This window comes from Lampetra fluviatilis, chromosome 28 (assembly GCF_964198595.1).
Source record: "Lampetra fluviatilis chromosome 28, kcLamFluv1.1, whole genome shotgun sequence".
In the NCBI taxonomy this organism is placed as follows: domain Eukaryota; kingdom Metazoa; phylum Chordata; class Hyperoartia; order Petromyzontiformes; family Petromyzontidae; genus Lampetra; species Lampetra fluviatilis.
In genome coordinates this window covers 12,477,301-12,496,163 of record NC_136302.1, presented here as the reverse complement: position 1 = coordinate 12,496,163, position 18,863 = coordinate 12,477,301, and the positions used below count along the sequence as shown (strand labels likewise).

The 18,863-nt window shown below is 53.6% G+C and overlaps 2 protein-coding genes across 4 annotated transcripts in view; both read right to left on the bottom strand.

The window, feature by feature from the left end:
- The window catches only part of AGRN (agrin), a 122,889-nt gene extending 113,872 nt beyond the window's left edge, over positions 1–9,017 (bottom strand). For all 3 annotated transcript variants that reach the window (XR_013639414.1, XM_078869771.1, XM_078869772.1), the window contains exons 1-2: positions 7,929–9,017; positions 3,049–3,310 (exon numbers count right to left, since the gene is read on the bottom strand). Coding sequence is in view for 2 of the 3 variants with exons in the window: in XM_078869771.1 (XP_078725897.1) it covers positions 3,049–3,310; positions 7,929–8,168 (502 nt within the window). In the remaining variant the exon portion in view is untranslated. The remainder of the gene's footprint in view (positions 1–3,048; positions 3,311–7,928) is intronic.
- A 3,941-nt stretch (positions 9,018–12,958) lies between these two features.
- On the bottom strand, positions 12,959–17,634 carry RPL22 (ribosomal protein L22). Its single transcript, XM_078869797.1, has 4 exons — positions 17,558–17,634; positions 16,246–16,368; positions 14,102–14,229; positions 12,959–13,182 (listed from the first exon to the last, which is right to left on the bottom strand). Exons 1-4 carry the CDS (start codon positions 17,567–17,569, stop codon positions 13,038–13,040), a joined length of 408 nt encoding a protein of 135 aa, XP_078725923.1. The 5' UTR covers positions 17,570–17,634; the 3' UTR covers positions 12,959–13,037.
- Positions 17,635–18,863: the final 1,229 nt, after the last annotated feature.

Below are 18,863 nucleotides of genomic sequence, written 5' to 3'. Positions count from 1 at the left end.
GTATAGCGTGGGATTGTGTTAACTCATGCAGTCGTCATTCAATCAATCAATCCTGCAGTCAACTCTTGACCATTTCACTAATTTATTGTCCAATTCGAGTATTGATTAATTCAACTGTTCACCATTTCACTCATTCACTTGCTAAACCCTTGACTAACTCCACTCATTAAGTTACTAATTAGCTCCTTCATTTGACCAGCTGTCAGCTGGGTGTGGTGGCACAAGTATGTGAGCTGGTGCCTTGGAGGCAAGGGTTGGTGGATTCCGTAGAGATTTGGGAAACTGACAACCCCGCTGAGTTGTGCGGTGGAAAAGTAGATGGCAGTAAAGCAAGTGGGTTGATGAACCTGTCAATACATAGTTTGCCCAGCACATCACCTTTTTGCAACTGGGCCACATATTGGCCAGTCAGTGTGTGTCCGAGTGTGGGGAGCGGTGGCGCAGCAATAAGCGCACTGCACTGCAAACCCTGCGACCAGAGTTCCCAGTCTTGCTTCTGCCCAGCATCAGTGACACGTGAACCTGTCCTGGGGTTCTCCTACATCGGCGTATGGAGGTGCCTTGGTGGTCGAGACTTCGCGTGCGAATTAATAAAACAATGTAGAGAATGTGGGGTAAATATATGATAAAAAGTAAAATTGTTACAAAACCACCGGGCCTGGTACGGGGAGGCAACTTTCCCCGAGGCAGAAGATGGCACCGTCCATGCAGCCAACGTCTATAGACGCGCCATCGGCACGAGCAACTCATCACTGGCAACTCGTCACCGGCAACTCGACACGAGCAACTTTAACAAGGTGTTTACTAACCCTCCCCACCCTGGGAAAAATAGACAAAAAGGTAAGCAGGTCACTATAAATAAACAGAGCTATGTTCAAATTTTAAAAGTACAAAAATTCCTGCCGATTGGTCAACACCAAATGCAAGCTTTGGCAAGGCAACAAAACAACAACAACAGTCCCAGACCGCACCAAGACAACAACACAAAGTCCCTGAATAAAACTGCACGTTCAAATTGATCTATCGATCTAATTGAACAATCCACAGGGCACGGGCCAGTAGATTAGCGCGGTTGGCAGGGGATGGGGTCGAGGCCCATCTCATCATAGCCCGGCAGCTGGACACACACCCCCACCCCGTCCCCCCCCCCCCCCCCCCCACGGGGCACGGCTGTGGAGCGCGCGGCTCTCGGTTCCCATCTGCGGCGTTGACTCGAGAGCGTCCGCGGCGGAGACATTCCCCTGGCTCCGGATCTGCAGCCGTGAACACGAAACGCTCCCTAGAAATTAATGCCCCACCGCAGTCGGATTTTTGTTGTTTTTTTATTTTTTTACGATCAGTGTTGGCGCCGGCTGCTGCCACCGCCGCCGCCGCTGCTTCGCGCCGTCACGTGGCCCAGCTGGACCGCTGCGACGGCACGTGGCCCTCGGCTCACGATCCGGACGGAGGTCGAGAATCGAAAATCCCGGTTGGAGGATCCACTCATCATCAACCTCAATACCACCATCGTTCGTCTGGGGTGAATACATTGAGAACCACTTCATGGGAGGTCCGCAGTGATGGTGCGAGAGAGAGACTGGCCCCTGGCACACCACACCACCCCCACGCTCCACGGAGCCGAGAGAGGCCCGTTGACCATCTCCTTCGTTTCTCACAATCGCGTTTGTCCCAGAGTAAAGATCGACGCACGGCGCGCAGCGGCAGCGTCATCACCACCGCGTGTGGGAAAATGGTCCCCGGAAATTACATCACAAAGCTTCTTCTGAGGTCTCTGCAATTCCGTGCTTCGACACGCGTTTTTAAACGCGCCGCAAACGAAGCGATTCAACTCTCCCGAGCTGGAACTGTTCAACGTAAAGTGGTGTTTTACTTTTGTGCAGCCATCGACAACCGGGCCGAGGCCATCAACTCGTGACGACCGAGAAACCGGTTTAAACGCGGACGGTTGAAACCGGGGTTCCAACCCAGGCCCTCGGCGTTGCCGGTTCTGGCCACGTAAGTTACATTCCTGACGCGTTGTTATCCCTTCATAATAATAATATAAAAAACAATAGCAGAGTGTTCACTCGCTCTGGATGCCAGAGAGCGAGGGGATGACTCAGAGACACGAGGAGGGGGAGGAGGAACCACAGTCCGAGCGTGAAGGCAGCAGCCACTTTCTAAGAAGCCGGTGCTACCAACAATTGCCCAAGCTCTGCGATCCTCTATGAATTCGGATATTTGGGTTCCGGATCACGGATCGAAGGTCACGTCAATCCGAATACCCCCCGTCAGGTGAAGCGAGCGAGCAAGGTGATCGAGGTGATCGAAATGTGCGTGGAGGTGATTGACTTGCACAGCGCTGCCTGCTCGGCGCCCGGCCTCCAACACATTCCACCCCCGTCAACTCCGCACCGCTCTTTCCAAAATAAAATTAATCCACGCACTACGTACCGCGCGTCGCGCACGCTGCCGCACACATTTTTCAAATTCCCAGCACAGCAGCGCCAGCTGTCCGCTGAGAAGTGACCCACGGCATCTGTGCTGCGGAACACGCGTGGGGGGACGGGGCCGAGGATGCGAGCGAGAGAGCGAGCGCATCTCCTGATGGTGTGTGTGGTGGATCTCCTGGTGGTGGGGGTGATGGATCTCCTGGTGGTGTGAGTGGTGGGTCACCTGGTGGTGGGGGTGATGGATCTCCTGGTGGTGTGAGTGGTGGGTCACCTGGTGGAGTGGGTGGTGGATCTCCTGGTGGTGTGGGTGGTGGATCTCCTGGTGGTGTGGGTGGTGGATCACCTGGTTGTGTGGGTGATAGATCTCCTGGTGGTGTGGGTGGTGGATCACCTAGTGGTGTGAGTCATGTAACTCTTGGTGGAACAGATGGTGGACCTCCCGAGTGGTGGAGATGATGGCACTCCTGGTAGTACAGGTGGTGGAACTCATGGTGGCCTCAAGTGATGAATCTCTGTGCGGTGCAGACGATGGAACTAATTCATGTTCACCGTCGACGGTGGGCCTTGTGGCGGGGGAGCACCCGGCGGAACGCGCGGACGCCCGGGCGTCGCTCACCTTGCACGGCGAGCTCCACCTTCTCGAGGTTGCGCAGGGAGATGCGGATGAGGCTCGAGTTGAGCTGGAGCAGCTCCTGGTGCTCGGGCCACAGCTCGTTGGCGGAGGGGTTGAGCAGGAAGATGCGCGTGTCGCCCGTCGACACCTGGTTGTCACAGATGCTCGGCTCGCCGAAGCCGCCCACCATCACCTTGCGGCCGCCGTCCATGAGAGCGCTCGGGGACAGGATCTCGCGGCCCTTGAGGAAGCGCCACACGCGCACCTGGGGACGCACACACACGCAGAGTGGCGAGATGTTAACTGCTTCGCCGGGTATGTAAAAGCTCGTTGGTTCGATCCCGTATCTCGCTCTCTCTCCCAGTGGTCGCGTCGATTTTTCTGCGGGTCCCTCCGGCTTTTCCCTCCACATTTAGACTCAACGTCACGCCTTTAGAGTATTTGGCCACCATACATTTCCCACGAGATAAGCCACTTCGTTGAGCCATCATTTGTGATAGCCAGGTTGCTTCTGAAAGAGAGCTGTGTAGTGGTGCGCCTTACCTGGTAAAATAAAGGAATAGTTTAATTGTTTAGATTACTCGCGGACTCGCCTCTCCGTGCGGAGGGCCCCACTGGAGGTGAGTCTCGCGGAGTGACACCGATGCCCCCTCCGAGGGTGACGCAATCGGTCACCGTGAGCCAGCCGCTGACCGCACGCAAACGTCGCGGGCTGCCATCGAGGAGCGTGGGTGAGCGACGACGAACCGGACACCACGGAGTCGTGTTCTCCAATAAAATAAAAACGCACTCGCATGTTTATTTACTTACTTGCCCCTGGTCCGGCGGGGCCTCCTGAACGTGAAGCATCTCAACAGCCAAGGCTCGGGCGCCACGGTTTATTGCGCGTGATAGATGTTGACTCTGTTTCTAACAGCGCCAGTGTTACGTCGCCATGTATAGAGCGAGGAGAGTACATTGTGGTAGAGTGTGGGGAGCGGTCGTGCTCACAGTCAACACCGGTGACGATTATCTGCACCGGTCCTGGGCCTCCCCAAGGTCGACTCGGCGTCAAATCGGTACCTAGTGTGGTGTGTAAACATCGCCACTCGGGAGACAAAGGCGGCCGGGCGTTGTGTTGACCATCCACCCCTCGTGTGCCGTGCTGGCTAACAGCACTTACCCCCAACAGCCTGTTTGGGGCTGGAGAAGAGATGGACTGATGCGGCACAGACAGATGTCGAGCTGATGGGACTTGCATATGCTTGGTTCTAGTAGTGCACTATCGGCCTCTGTGGAGGAGGCTCGTGAAGGACGCTGCTGCTGCTGCTGCTGGGCAGTTGGAGGCAGTCGCCCTCCAACAAGAACGGAGGTCAGAGGAGCGACGCTCACAACAACGAGGGTGGCTAAATCGCAACAAGTTTGCACAATGCGGTGCACAGGTGGTGGGAGCATCTGCCAGTCATCGCAGTCGACCCATGACACCTGCGTCTGTTACGTGACCTTCCAGCGAGAGCCTTCGACACTTGGCGGCATCGCCTCTTCTTGGTGCACCTAGCCTGGCACAAGCGCCGTGGTGCCGTCACCGCAGCTGAGTGGTTGTTGTTGTTGTTGGTGTGTAGGTGTGTGCTTCCCACACTGGGCTGGCGGGACACTGTACGGAGTTTAGAGCCTCCGCCTCCTCCGCCTCCTCCTCCGCTCCGAGCGAAGGTTGCGCGAGCCGCGCGTGACGCGGGGATGGATTTTTTTTGGGTTAAAATCCGCGAGTGGCAACTTGGGGTTACTCTTTGGTTCTCTCGGTAAAGTCACGTAGAAATAAATAAATAATGCTGTACGACGTTTCGATTGCAACACAAGCAACCGTCATCAAGTAGAACTAAATTTGAGAGAGAGACAAAACACAGACACGGAGACACACAGACAGACACACAAGCAGAGAGAGACAACACAGAGACACACAGAGAGAGACACACAACATAGACACACAGAGACACAGCGAGAGACACACAACATAGACACACAGAGACAACACAGAGACACACAGAGAGAGACACACAACATAGACACACAGAGACAACACAGAGACACACAGAGAGAGAGAGACACACAACATAGACACACAGAGACCCAATGGCTCTGTGTCGAGGCCTTAAAACCAAAGAGTAATTCCTGCAGTCACGAAAGCTTCAAATCAACTTGGGGTTGTTAAAAGTCGCTTAGTTTGTTTTTACTGCGTGTGACCGCATGGCGGGGGAACAAACCGGTTAATTCCGGGTTTGCCCCAACGTATGAAACAAAAGTGTTTAGAAGTCAACATCGGACTGGAGAAATCCGATGAGCTATGAAGCTCTTATTTCACAGATGTCCAAGAGGACATCACCATTGTCGCCTCTTGAGCCGTGAAACGAATGGAGGAGGCTGCTGCTGCTGCTGCCGCTGGCCCGACAGGGGCTCCCAGCGCGCCGTGCCTCGCAAGTCAGCGGGCGTCGATTCCATTCGACCTCTCGGCGCGGCAGCTTGAAGAGTGAAGCAAGTTCCTTAAACCCACTGCTCCCTCTCTCTCTCTCTTTGCCGGCAGTTGTTTCATGGGGCACAGTACAAGCACGGCTCCGTTCTCTTCCAAGACGTCTGCTGCGCGTGGAAGATTAGGCCAAACATCACCCTCCACTCGGTGCATTCATCACCAACATTCCACTGGAATCGATTGCCGGGCCATGCCGTTTTGGATGGATTCCAAACCGGTTTTGTTGTTGTTGCTGTGTTTGTTTGTCGATCATCGTTATGAAGAATCAAACTTCGCGTCGAGGGAGACCGGACGCAGCCGCGTGACCAGAGACGACTTCCCTCTCATCCCGGAGCGTGGCCACGCGGGAGTTTGAATTGGTGGGCGAGTCGTCACCATGACGACAGCCACGTGGGGGGGGGGGGGGCACGTGACTGCCGTCACCATGACGATAGCCACGTGGGGGGGGGGGGGGGGCACGTGGCCTGCACCGCTCACACGCCGTGGCTGCCCTGCGCGCGACCTCGTCGCGATCGACGCTGCACATTTTGTTGCTCCTGCTTGGAACACAGTTTTCGTCAACGTCATCATCATTATCATCAGCCATTAATGATCTCTCCACTGCTGGATGGAGGATTTCCCCCCCCCACCCCAAGCTACTGCGATCTCTCACTATCGAGGCTGCGACGCAACAGCGAGCGTGACAGCGAGCGCGCGTGAACGCGACAGCGAGCGCGCGTGAACGCGACACTCCGCTCCATGTCCGCGGGCTGCACGTCCTCTCTAAGGGGGTATTTAGCTCCTCGTGGGTGCCACTCCGTGGTCGCCAGCAACCTCCGAGTTCATCAGCGCGACATCCCTCTTCACGGACGCGTTCCATTCGTTTGGCTGCCACTCGGTTGTTCGTCTCGACCACCGGGACCACCACCACCATCATCACCAGTCCCTCGTCTCGCAATGACGCGTCCTGCCAAATCCCACGAGCCTCTTGACGGTCACTGCGTCGCTTTCAGATGCGCTTCCGCGGCCGTCTGGAACGTTCTTCCTTGCCTTATTAGGAAGCCACTTGGAGCTGTGCACTTTTAAATCATCACTTAGATTGACAAACTCGTTTCTTTAGTTTTCGATTTAAAGCTTTCGTGACTGCAGGGATTCATATTCTTGGTTCTTTCGGTAAAGTGACTTAGAAGGGAAATAATAAAATAATAAAAATAAAACTATAAAATTATCACGACGTTTCGATTGCAACACAAGCAATCATCATCAGGTGTGAAAACCACAGCAAGGAAATTTGAACCGCCACTTTTTTCAAATTTTCTTGCTGTGGTTTTCACACCTGATGATGATTGCTTGTGTTGCAATCGAAACGTCGTGAGAGTTGTATTCTTTTATTTTATTCCTTCCCTTCTACGTGACTTTACCGAAAGAACCAAGAACATAGTTTATTTAGAACGACTTTTTAGTGTTTAGTTCGTCGTCCTTCCCCCGCTCCTTCGATCAGCGCGGTTGGCTACGTACATACTCACCCCACGCGTGTCTGCGCTCTGATGCACGCGATGGCACACATGGACAAATCTCTTCCGTGACTGCCGATATCTTTAATAAATAAATAAACATTGGCGAGTCGGTGCAGGGACAGGCGCTCGTTTGGGCGTCAAAAATAGAATTGCGGAAACATTTTTTTGCAATAATTATTATTATACCGGAACATGCATCTCAACTCAATATGGAAGCGTGTCACTTTGCCTGCGGGGACTGAGATTGATCTGTCACGCATCAACGACTTCTCCACGCCGGAGAATTCCACGTTTCCACGACGATCGACGCTCTGAAGGAGGGCCCATTGCCCGGAACGTCGCCTATTAAATTTAGCAGCGTTCCTTTAAAGGCCACACACGCACACACACAGAGTGGCGTTGTCCTTCTGTCAATCCACTGCTGGATGAGGACCTCCCCACGCCGTGCGGGAGGCAGGGGAGGGTGGGGGGGGTGAGGTATTTGACCATACTTCGCCACGCTGGTCAGTGCGGCTTGGTGAAGGTGGGGGGGGGGGGCACGGACAGACCCAGGCCGCGCAGAAGTACAGTACAACTACGGAGTTTGCTGCACCACCCTCTGCTGCCCGCCAAGAGGGAACAAAATAAAAAGGTTGCGGCTCCGTCGTTCGGCCCCCCACTGCTGGGTCTCCGTACCCCCCACTGATGGGTCTCCGTACCCCCCACTGCTGGGTCTCCGTGCCCCCCACTCCTGGATCCCCGTGACCCCCCCCACTCCTGGTTCCCCGTGCCCCCCGCCACCAAGATCCCTGGTGTGTCCACGTGAGTCCACGTGTGTGTGCCCCCCCCCCGTGTGTGTGCCCCCCACCCCCCCCCCCCCCCGTGTGTGCCCCCCCGCGTCTCACCATGCCCGCGTAGGTGTGCAGCACGGGGTCCCTGTGGAGGATCTCCTCCACGGTCCCCGTGAGGACCACGTTGGCCGCCTCCTCGCGCAGCTCGAGGGCCGCGTCCCCGCGCACGCAGTCGGCGCTGGCGAACCAGCGGAGCCGCGCCGCGTGGCTCCCCCCGCCCAGCGCCAGCAGCGCCAGCAGCAGCGGCAGTGGTGGCAAGGGGCACCCCCAGCGGCAGTAGCGGGAAGGCGACATGGTGCCCACACCGCCCACGTCTGCGCGTGTCTCTCTCTCTCCGTCTCCGCGCGCCTCTCGTCCCCCACGTCTCCGCGTGGCTGTCGATCTGCGTGTCCGTTTGCGTGTCTACGAATCGGCGTCCGTAACGTCCCGTCTGTGATCACCGTGTGTCTCCCTGTCTCCCTGTGTGTGTCTCCGTGTGTGTCTCCCTGTCTGTTTCCCTGTCTCCCTGCCTGTCTCCCTGTCTCTGTGTGTGTCTCCCCCCTGTCTCCGTGGGTGTCTCCCTGTCTCCGTGTGCCCGCCCGCGTCTCCGCTCACCCCTCGCCTCTGCACCTGAGCGCTGTCTCCGACAGTACCCCCACCCCACCCTACCTGTCCCCGTGTCCCCGCGTCTCGGTCTCACTCGGACTCTCTCTCTCTCCCTCCCGTCTCGCGGTGTCTCTCCCCCACCGCTCCACTCAACTGTCTGCGTCTCCCGCTCCGTCTCCCCGCGTCTCTCGTCGCATCCGCAACTTCTCCCCGCACGCAGTTCCCGGGTCTCGGACGCGACTCCGACGCGGAGGGTGATGCAGGGCGGTGCAGGCTGCGCGACTTTCTCAACACGCGGCACCAGCGCCTCGCCTGCGAGCAGAGGGGTCCCGTGCGGAGCCCCGCTGGAACTGGGGAGGGCTCAGGAGGAGGAGGAGGAGGCAGCGGGCTGGGGGAGCCCGCGGTGTCCGCAGCGGCGACTCGAGCTCTCGGGAGCCGGCAGAGCGGGGACGCGGAGAGTGAAGCGATGGGGGCTTCGCTTCATTTGCATAACTTATGCGGCTCTCAAGCGCGCAACGGGCACGCCCAGCCTCGCCGCCTCCTCCTCTCTTTGACCTCTCTCTCTCGCGCTTCTCCTTCTCTCGCTTCGCTCTCTCTCTCTCTCTCACCTCTCCTGCCGTGCGCGGCGTCTCTCCCTTCCCTCTCCTCCTCTCTGCGCGCACTACATATCCCTTCTCTCTGTCTCTCTTACCTATCTTCCCCCCCCGCTCCCCTCTCTCTCTCTCTCTGCCTTCTGGTCCTCGCTTCGCCTCTTCTTCCTCATCCACGCTCTCTCTCTCTCCGTGTTCTTTTCGTGTAAACATAGGTACCCCTACCTCAACCACACACACAAACTACAATCACACCTGTAACACACACAGACACACTCCCACCATCATTACACCTGTAGCACACACACACACACTCCCACCATCATCACACCTGGAACACACACACTCCCACCATCATCACACTTGTAACACACACACAGACACACACTCCCACCATCATAACACCTGTAGCACACACAGACACACAGACACACACTCCCACCATCATCACACCTATAACACACACACAGACACACACTCCCACCATCATCACACCTGTAACACACACACAGACACACACTCCCACCATCATCACTCCTGTAACACACACACTCCCACCATCATCACACCTGTAGCACACACAGACACACACTCCCACCATCATCACACCTGTAACACACACACACAGACACACACTCCCACCATCATCACACCTGTAACACACACACAGACACACACTCCCACCACCATCACACCTGTAACACACACACAGACACACTCCCACCATCATCACACCTGTAACACACACACCATCATCACACCTGTAACACACACACACTCCCACCATCATCACACCTGTAACACACACTCCCACCATCAGCACACCTGTAGCACACACACACACTCCCACCATCATCACACCTGTAACACACACCCACAGACACACACTCCCACCATCATCACACCTGTAACACACACACACACACCATCATCACACCTGTAACACACACACACACACACACTCCCACCATCATCACACCTGGAACACACACACACTCCCACCATCATCACACCTGTAACACACACACACAGACACACTCCCACCATCATCACACCTGGAACACACACACACTCCCACCATCATCACACCTGTAACACACACACACAGACACACTCCCACCATCATCACACCTGTAACACACACACACAGACACACACTCCCACCATCATCACACCTGTAACACACACACACACAGACACACACTCCCACCATCATCACACCTGTAACACACACACAGACACTCCCACCATCATCACACCTGTAACACACACACACACTCTCACCATCATCACACCTGTAGCACACACATACACTCCCACCATCATCACACCTGTAGCACACACATACACTCCCACCATCATCACACCTGTAACACACAGACACACACTCCCACCATCATCACACCTGTAACACACACACAGCCACACACTCCCACCATCATCACACCTGTAACACACACACACACTCTCACCATCATCACACCTGTAGCACACACATACACTCCCACCATCATCACACCTGTAGCACACACATACACTCCCACCATCATCACACCTGTAACACACACACACACTCCCACCATCATCACACCTGTAACACACACAGACACACACTCCCACCATCATCACACCTGTAACACACACACACACACTCCCACCATCATCACACCTGTAACACACACACAATCTCAAACCCACACACAGTGCTCCACCACAACCATGTTTCCTCGCCTCCCTTGTGTGTATGTTGAACTTCGTTCACACTCTACGTAGCCAACCGTGCTGATCCGAGGTGTGGGGAAGGACAAGAGGCCTTCACACGGACTTTACAATGAACGACTCGAGTGCATGAACGATGAATGAATTTCTAAGCCATCTGCTCTGTAATGCATTCATCAGCCCCGAATCCATCACCAGCCGCCCCGCGCCCCAAGCGGTCCTCTTCCACTTCTCACCGCCAGGCGGAGCTGCGTCTCACGAGCGATGGGTCGATTCCGCAATCGATGATTCGTTCCGTGAATCGATTATGTTAAAATAAACTCATTGCGTTGAATGTAGCACCCTCTAGCGGCTGTAGAAGTCACGTGAGTCCATTACGTACACGACAATCACCACCGGAACATGCTCACTCCACTGCTTGACAAGCTCTTCCCCGAGCCGTCGCAATCATCTCTCACTGCCCGACTGGACGTCCGTGAAAGAGGTTTGTAGCTCACCGGATTCCTCCTGCAGTATCAAGTCTGATCCTGGCGTGCACACGAGCCGATTCTATCGCTCAATCTCCCTTCCTGGACGTTAATCTCGGACGCGTGCCAGTCCTTGGCTGCTACTCGGTTGTTAGTCTCGCCACGCGTCCTGTCAAAGCCCACTCACGCTTCCTAACGCAATTAGACTCGACTACGGCCTATATTTAAACTTAACATTGCAGTGGGTATGAAGGGCGAATGGAAAAAAAACGCAGGTCAGGCCTGTGAAGTGCTTGGGAATGTACTAGAACTTTAAACACGCGCGTGTATTTGAAATACCGATGTGTCTGTTACGTTCCTGAAAGCGAATCGAGATTAATGTACCCCGTGCCATTATGGACGCTAAAGTGGCGGTGGCAACGCCTGTGCCTCAGACACGTGACAGAGTTCGATTACCGACCCGGGTGGCTGTGTGGAACTCGTAAACTCTCCCTCGCTCCGCGCGAGTTTATTCCAGATTCTCTGCAGTCTCCCCAAGGCCAAAACAAACACGCAAGGTAAACTGTGCTCGCCAGGCATATAAACGCGCAATAACTCGATTGGGATCACTCTGCGGCAACGGCGATCCTCCCTTCAAGTCTTAGAACTCTAAAGCAAATGTGGGGATACATTTGGACAGACTCCGCATGTGTGCAGGAAACTGGAGCGTTGGAAGTCTGACTGGGGATGCTGGACGTTAATTTCAATCTCTCACGAAGCCAAATGGACCAGCCTAAAAATTGGGGTTGGTGGGTAAATGCGTCGGGCAATTGAATTCACCAGGCAGTGCGCGCAATGTAAGGTGTTGATGTTCTGGTTCAAAGTTCACGCGTTCCCATTGCACCTCTTCCGAGGGTAACATTGACGCATCTTTTATTCAATGGGGTTATCATCTTGTCTCAAAACCTCCATATGGATAAGGAAAATATATTAAATGCGCCTATAGAAATTTTCGCCATTTAAGGATTCATTAAGTGATAGCCATTGCAGTTCAAGTCACCGTACACAATAATCCAAATTACCAAAAGTCGGAATGTGATTGGAAGAGAATATTTTCTAAGACTGACTACCTTGGGCAGGCTGCACATGAACAAAGCTTGGTCACCTGCAGCAGCTAAGCAGGAGACACTCAGTGACGACGAGACCGAGTACAGCACTGAAGTTAGAAAGTCTCGCAAGGTCCAAAACCATCCCCCCCCCTAAAGCCCTCGATTAGTGTGGCCAAGATGCCTGCAGGGACATTTTCTAGTTAAAGACTCTTCCATGTGGCAGGCGTGATGTGCTGAGGGCGGCCTGGAATTAGTTACAGGCTGTCGATCGACCACCCGATGCAAAGACAATGCCCACACGTATGGCAGCACAACAGGCCAACAGGTGATGGCAACACGTGGCGCCACACCCAGCGCTGTGGCGTCATTCCACGGCCGCCCCATTGATGTGAATTAAGGCCGAGTTGACCTATGGAGGCCCAGGACCAATCCTGTGACCACTTGCAACTGAGGGCAATATCTCCGGCTTCGCGGCGCATGAACCACTGCACATTGAACTTCTTTCGCTCCATACATAGCTAACTGCGCCAAAACGTAGGTGCGGGCAAGAAAAACTAAACCGGATGTACGTATACACATCTTTCGCACCATGGACAACCTCGCCCGCTCAGGCAATCGCACAAGACGGCTCCGTCTCAAACTCCACGAGTCATTTTTATTGGCATTGCGCGGGCAACTGGACAGCGAGCGGAACGAGGGGGGCACGCCCAGTGCTTAGTCCTCTTCGTCCTCCTCCTCCTCGTCCTGGTTGATCTGGAAGTAGCGCAGCTCGTAAGAGTCCTTGCTGGCGGCGACCACACGCAGCCAGTCCCGCAGGTTGTTCTTCTTCAGGTACTTCTTCGTCAGGTACTTGAGGTACCTGCAAGGTGTCGAGGGGCAGGATTAGGTACGTCACACACGCTGCCGGCGCCAAACAAACACAACGGACAACGCCGTGGGGACCTCGCACACCGCGGTCGACCCATGGTGCACGCCTGGCTGTCAGACTGCTGCACGGCTGTGCTACGATGTGGGCAAAGGAGGGCCGTGCATCGAAGGCAATTGTATTTTAAGCGTCATACGCTCCACGTCTTCACCAACCAGCACAGGTCAACTAACCCGCACGGTCACCCGCATAGCGTGGCCCTCAGCAAGTGGTGGAATGACCAAACATGACTTCATCTATATATAAAAAAGGGAAATTTGTGAATATGTCTGTTCAAAATGTTTTACATACTTCCCAACATGCAAACTTAAAATGTGGCATGTGGGTAGCTTCCAGACTGTACACAAAGCAAAAAGAATAAAAATAGACTTTTATATTTGGGGGGGGGGCGCAATAATGGATCTATTTTGCACGGCAAGTGAGCGGTGACTTCACATCTGTGATGTCACCCGCATGCGGCAGCGTCACGCAGTGTGCCTGCTGACGTCACGCAGCCCCCCCACCCACACACCGCGTAGGCCGTGAATTCATCCAAGACAAGAATCCAAGTCTCGGGCGAAGCCGGGTAGTAAAGCTAGTGTTACTTATTTGAGGCAGTGACGGCACAAAGGCTATTGCCACTTTGCAAGGCCAGTGCTCTGAAATGGTAATTAATCCCCATAGAATTAAAACCCTGGGGTTTGACAAAAATTTACAACTCCTCCCAGAGTAATTTAAGTAACCAGCCTAATTCTGACCCTGTTGGGGAGGGGGGTAATTTCTAGAGTAATATTTGTATCCTAGGGTTCAACAAATAAAGTATTCTAAGCCCAGGGTGCGAATGTCCATGTGGGACAGTGCGCGCCCTCCTCACCGCTTGGAGAAGGGGATCTCGGAGGAGACGGTGATCTTGCTCTTGCTGCGCTCCACCGTCACGGCCGAGTGCTCGCTCACTTTGCCCGTCTTGCCGTCCACCTTGATGCGCTCCTTCAGGAACTGCTCCTGTTGCCCGTGACACAGCGCACCATGGGTGCTAGGGAAGAGCACCCTAGACTGGACTAGGGAAGGTGGCCCTAGTCCCACAGCCACGTTCAGTGCCGTGCGAATGACCCGCAACACACCAGGCCACCTCCACACCGCCACACCAGGCCACTCCGCACCACACACCAGGCCGTCCCACAACGCCACAACAGGCCACCCCACAACGCCACACCAGGCCACCCCACAACGCCACACCAGGCCACCCCACAACGCCACCCCAGGCCACACGCAACGCCACACCAGACCACCCCACAACGCCACACCAGGCCACACGCAACGCCACACCAGGCCGTCCCACAACGCCACACCAGGCCACCCCACAACGCCACACCAGGCCACCCCACAACGCCACACCAGGCCACCCCACAACGCCACACCAGGCCACCCCACAATGCCACACCAGGCCACACGCAACGCCACACCAGACCACCCCACAACGCCACACCAGGCCACACGCAACGCCACACCAGGCCACCCCACAACGCCACACCAGGCCACACGCAACGCCACACCAGGCCACCACGCAACGCCACACCAGGCCACCCCACAACGCCAACACCAGACCACCCCACAACGCCACACCAGGCCACCCCGCAACCCTCACAGCTGCTATAACTACTACACAAGTTACCCCCCCCCAACAAAATTGATCTCTTTACATCATTTTATTGCAATTGTGCTACCAGTGACATCAAACTCAGTGGAATTTGCAGAACAGTATCACTGCGTGGTCGAGCATGGACCACAGGTGACAGAAATAGGTCCGAGATCTCTTCCAATCTCCACTTATCTACAGGAGAAAGCTGCTGCTGCACTCTCTCCTGCACTCTGTTATGGATCTGTTCCATCACACATGGAAGAAAATAAAAAATCATTCTCTCAGCTGAAATCGGCCCAACTAAATAGAAATAAAATGTAATTGAGTTTTTTTGTGCAGTATTTTTTTTTACGAAACCGAGGTAATCAAATCATTACACAACCCGGTTTAATAACTGGCACTGAAATCCCGATTTTTAACCCAGGATTTTAGTGGAGTCTGCTCATTGCTCCGACCCAAACCAATCAGAAGTGTAATTTAATGTGGAGAGCCTTCAGCAATGTTGAACTCAGCTATGAAAGTGTCTTAAAATGTTACTTAATTTAAATTACAAACATTAATACTTTATTATGGAGACTAACATTTATAGAAATGAATTTACTTTACTGTTTAGGTAAAGATTATGTAATAACGTGAACCTCATTGGGATTTATTATGTTGTACAAAATTAAAATGCTTTTGTGCATTAGTTTGTTCGAGAAATTACCATGTTTCCTGTGCCTCTACCTTTAGTGTGACACACTCTACATGGGGTATGAATCTATGGAATGAATGTTCTGTACGAATATGCAGTAGCCCACAACCACCAATCAAGCAGCATGAACGTACATATGGCGCGCTTTAGAATCATCAATGAACGTGTACGTTCCGAATGTGTACAATGTAGATGGTGAACGTTCGTGGTTTAACAATAATTCCAATTTATAACTTGTACAGTATTCAATCACTCACGAAGAGGACTCAGACGTGGAAGGAACCATTGGCAAGCAGCAAGGCAGCCATGCAATAGCCGGCACAAACAATTAACAAAGACCTGCGGTCCTCTAAATATGGTGTTATTGGCCAATTAAAGTGTTTTACATGCGGGAGGAAACAAGAGTGCCCGGTGAGAATCCATGCGTGCGAGGGGGAAACAACGCTCTATCCCATAGAGATCGAACAGGTGGAGTCCACGTTTTTGCTGTCACGCCTTCTCCTGGCGAGCCAGGGTCACGATTCATCCACGCCAATGGGACGGAAGGTTCGCAACACGTGCGAGCCACCAAACCTTCTCCCCACCCCCCACAGTGCTGGATTACAGGCGTGAGCCGCCACCACCACCACCACCAGCCACCCAGCTGACGGCTGCCTGCGTGGAGGAGAGCAGTGTTTGGACTTACAAAGTTGGCCGAGTCCATGATGCCATCCTCCACGGGGTGTGTGCAGTCCAGCGTAAATTTCAGCACCAGCTTCTTCTTCTTACCACCCTTGGTTTTCTGCACCCCTGGCTTCTTGTGAGAGCGCTGAATCAGAGAGGACCGAGCGAGCACACGTTAGGCACGTAATTATGAAAGGCCAAAAATTACTGTATTTAAAACATCAAGCCGTGTTAGGATTTAATCGAAATGCCCTTGCATCGACCACAAGACACAATTATCAGTTTCCACATGAACGATATCATGGCTGCACCGTGGGCCCATATACCTTATCAACTGCGATTTAATCGATTGCTTCGTTATTAGTCACATAAGAATGGCCCAAGTACTCTCTTCGTGAGGCAGAAGTGGGATAAAGTAAAGACTAAACACGATTCAGGGTGCCCGTCCCGCGGTCTTGCCTCGATACTCCGCGGGCCTCGATGGCACCGGGACCATTTGGCCCGAAAAAAAAAGATTCAAAGCCACGTGGGTAAGCCGACACCAGGAACTCGACCAACTTAACTCGCACTTAGTTCAGTGACCGCACCTCCGATTAGCGCAGTTGGCTACGTACGGTGCGAGAGAAATTCAACATACTGTACATACAAAAAGTTTCCCTCAACTTAAAATGTCCATAACCACACTCCGCCAAGCAATTTAAGGCAGCGTCACCTTCAAACGATCACTCAAGGCGTGCTATACATGCGTAAGCACGGCCCTTAATCCACTGCTGCACGAGGGCCTTCCCGAATCGCGCGAGTTATTCACAAGGCACCGCCGGATTGGTACCTCGCGGACATAGAAGTACAGTACAGCGCAATGTGAGCTGTACTGTTCCAAAACTTAACACGAAAGCGCGCCATCACAATCCGATTGTGCGTGGTGGCCTAATGCCTCCATCGAGGCATTAACCATGCTCCGAGGTTTGGCGAGATCACCCGATTTAGTCAGCGGCCGCGTTGCCAATAAGCGGCTCTCAATTACAAAGCGAAACTCATTCGAAGCCCCACATCGGAGAACCTCGAAGGGGTCCGCGTCCTCTGCCCGCGGAGCGAAGTGGAGCAACCTCGCCACACCGCCGTGCCACGCGGCCTACAGCCTGGGCCTACCACCTCCACTCGTATCAACCCCACGAGACGGGTCCCCCGCCGCCAACTCGCCCGGCCGCCTGCCCGACCGCGTGAGGAATACTCTCCCGCTGGCTGTGCGAGCAAGTGCCGGGAGAAGCGGACGCGGGGGAAAGAGAGAGGGAGACGACGCGAATTCTGGGACACCGCGGAGCGAGGAGACTCACTGCTGGCGCCATCTTCACCGGAGAGAGAGGGAGAGGGGAGGGGTGAGGGGGGTTCAGTGCGCATGCGCAGCGATCTGCGCCGGGTGGTTTACCCCCTCCCCTCCCCCACATTCACTGGGAATGACGTCGCGTCAGTGGGCGGATGACGTCACGCAGGTGAAGTCGGGTTAAATGACGTCATGTTTTAATTTGGTGGTGATTCTGTTGAGTTGGCAATTAACACAATAACTCAGCACCCACTGTTTAAACCACACTGTGTGTGTCTTAAACGATAAAAAAAATATAATAATAGGCGACGTTTTGGGCAATGGCCCTTTACAGTAAACTGTTGCTTTTCACAATGCCATACGAAAGAAGAACAGCACAGAGATGCCTGAGAGATATGGAGTGTGAACTCAGTTCAGTTCATGTATTAGGTATAGCCCTGTGAGCCATTCGGCTCTTGACTCGGGTGCAACCGCAACAAACAAAAACACGAACAAGAAACATCTTAAGTCTTCCAGAAAAAGCACCGTATATGAATGCTGTGTGCAAAAAATCCCAGTGGGATGCAAGTCAAACAATAACAACCATAAGACAATTTAATTTCAAGTTATCAGTCTAACTCTGTACTACAACACACAAACATTGCTAAACCAAAACGTTTTCGAAATCACCAAAATAAAGCTATAAAAACAATGTAACAGTGATCATAGGAACTGTGATTCAAATGTAACAATAACCAGAGGTGGGACAAAGTCATTGTTATGCAAGTCCAAGTCGAGTCGCAAGTCATCAAATTCATGACTCGAGTCTGACTCGAGTCCAAGTCACATGACTCGAGTCCACATCTCAGAGGTGGGACAAAGTCATTGTTATGCAAGTCCAAGTCGAGTCGCAAGTCATCAAATTCATGACTCGAGTCTGACTCGAGTCCAAGTCATATGACTCGAGTCCACATCTCATAGGTGGGACAAAGTCATTGTTATGCAAGTCCAAGTCGAGTCGCAAGTCATCAAATTCATGACTCGAGTCTGACTCGAGTCCAAGTCACATGACTCGAGTCCACACCTCTGACAATAACCCACAGCATTGCAATGGGGACAATTAAAATGAGGAATGTAAAACTTTTAATGGAATCTAAATGATTGGGCCAAAGCATGCATCACTTAATTAATTAATCCCCCCCACCCGTTCCCGCTTCCCGAAGCTCCCTGGAGGTGAGTGAGTGACGTCGCACAACCCTCCACTTCTCGCGAGATTTTGCCTTCGGATAACAACGCAGAGACTCTCCCGAATCTCGCGAGAGTTGGAGGTTTGGTCGTGG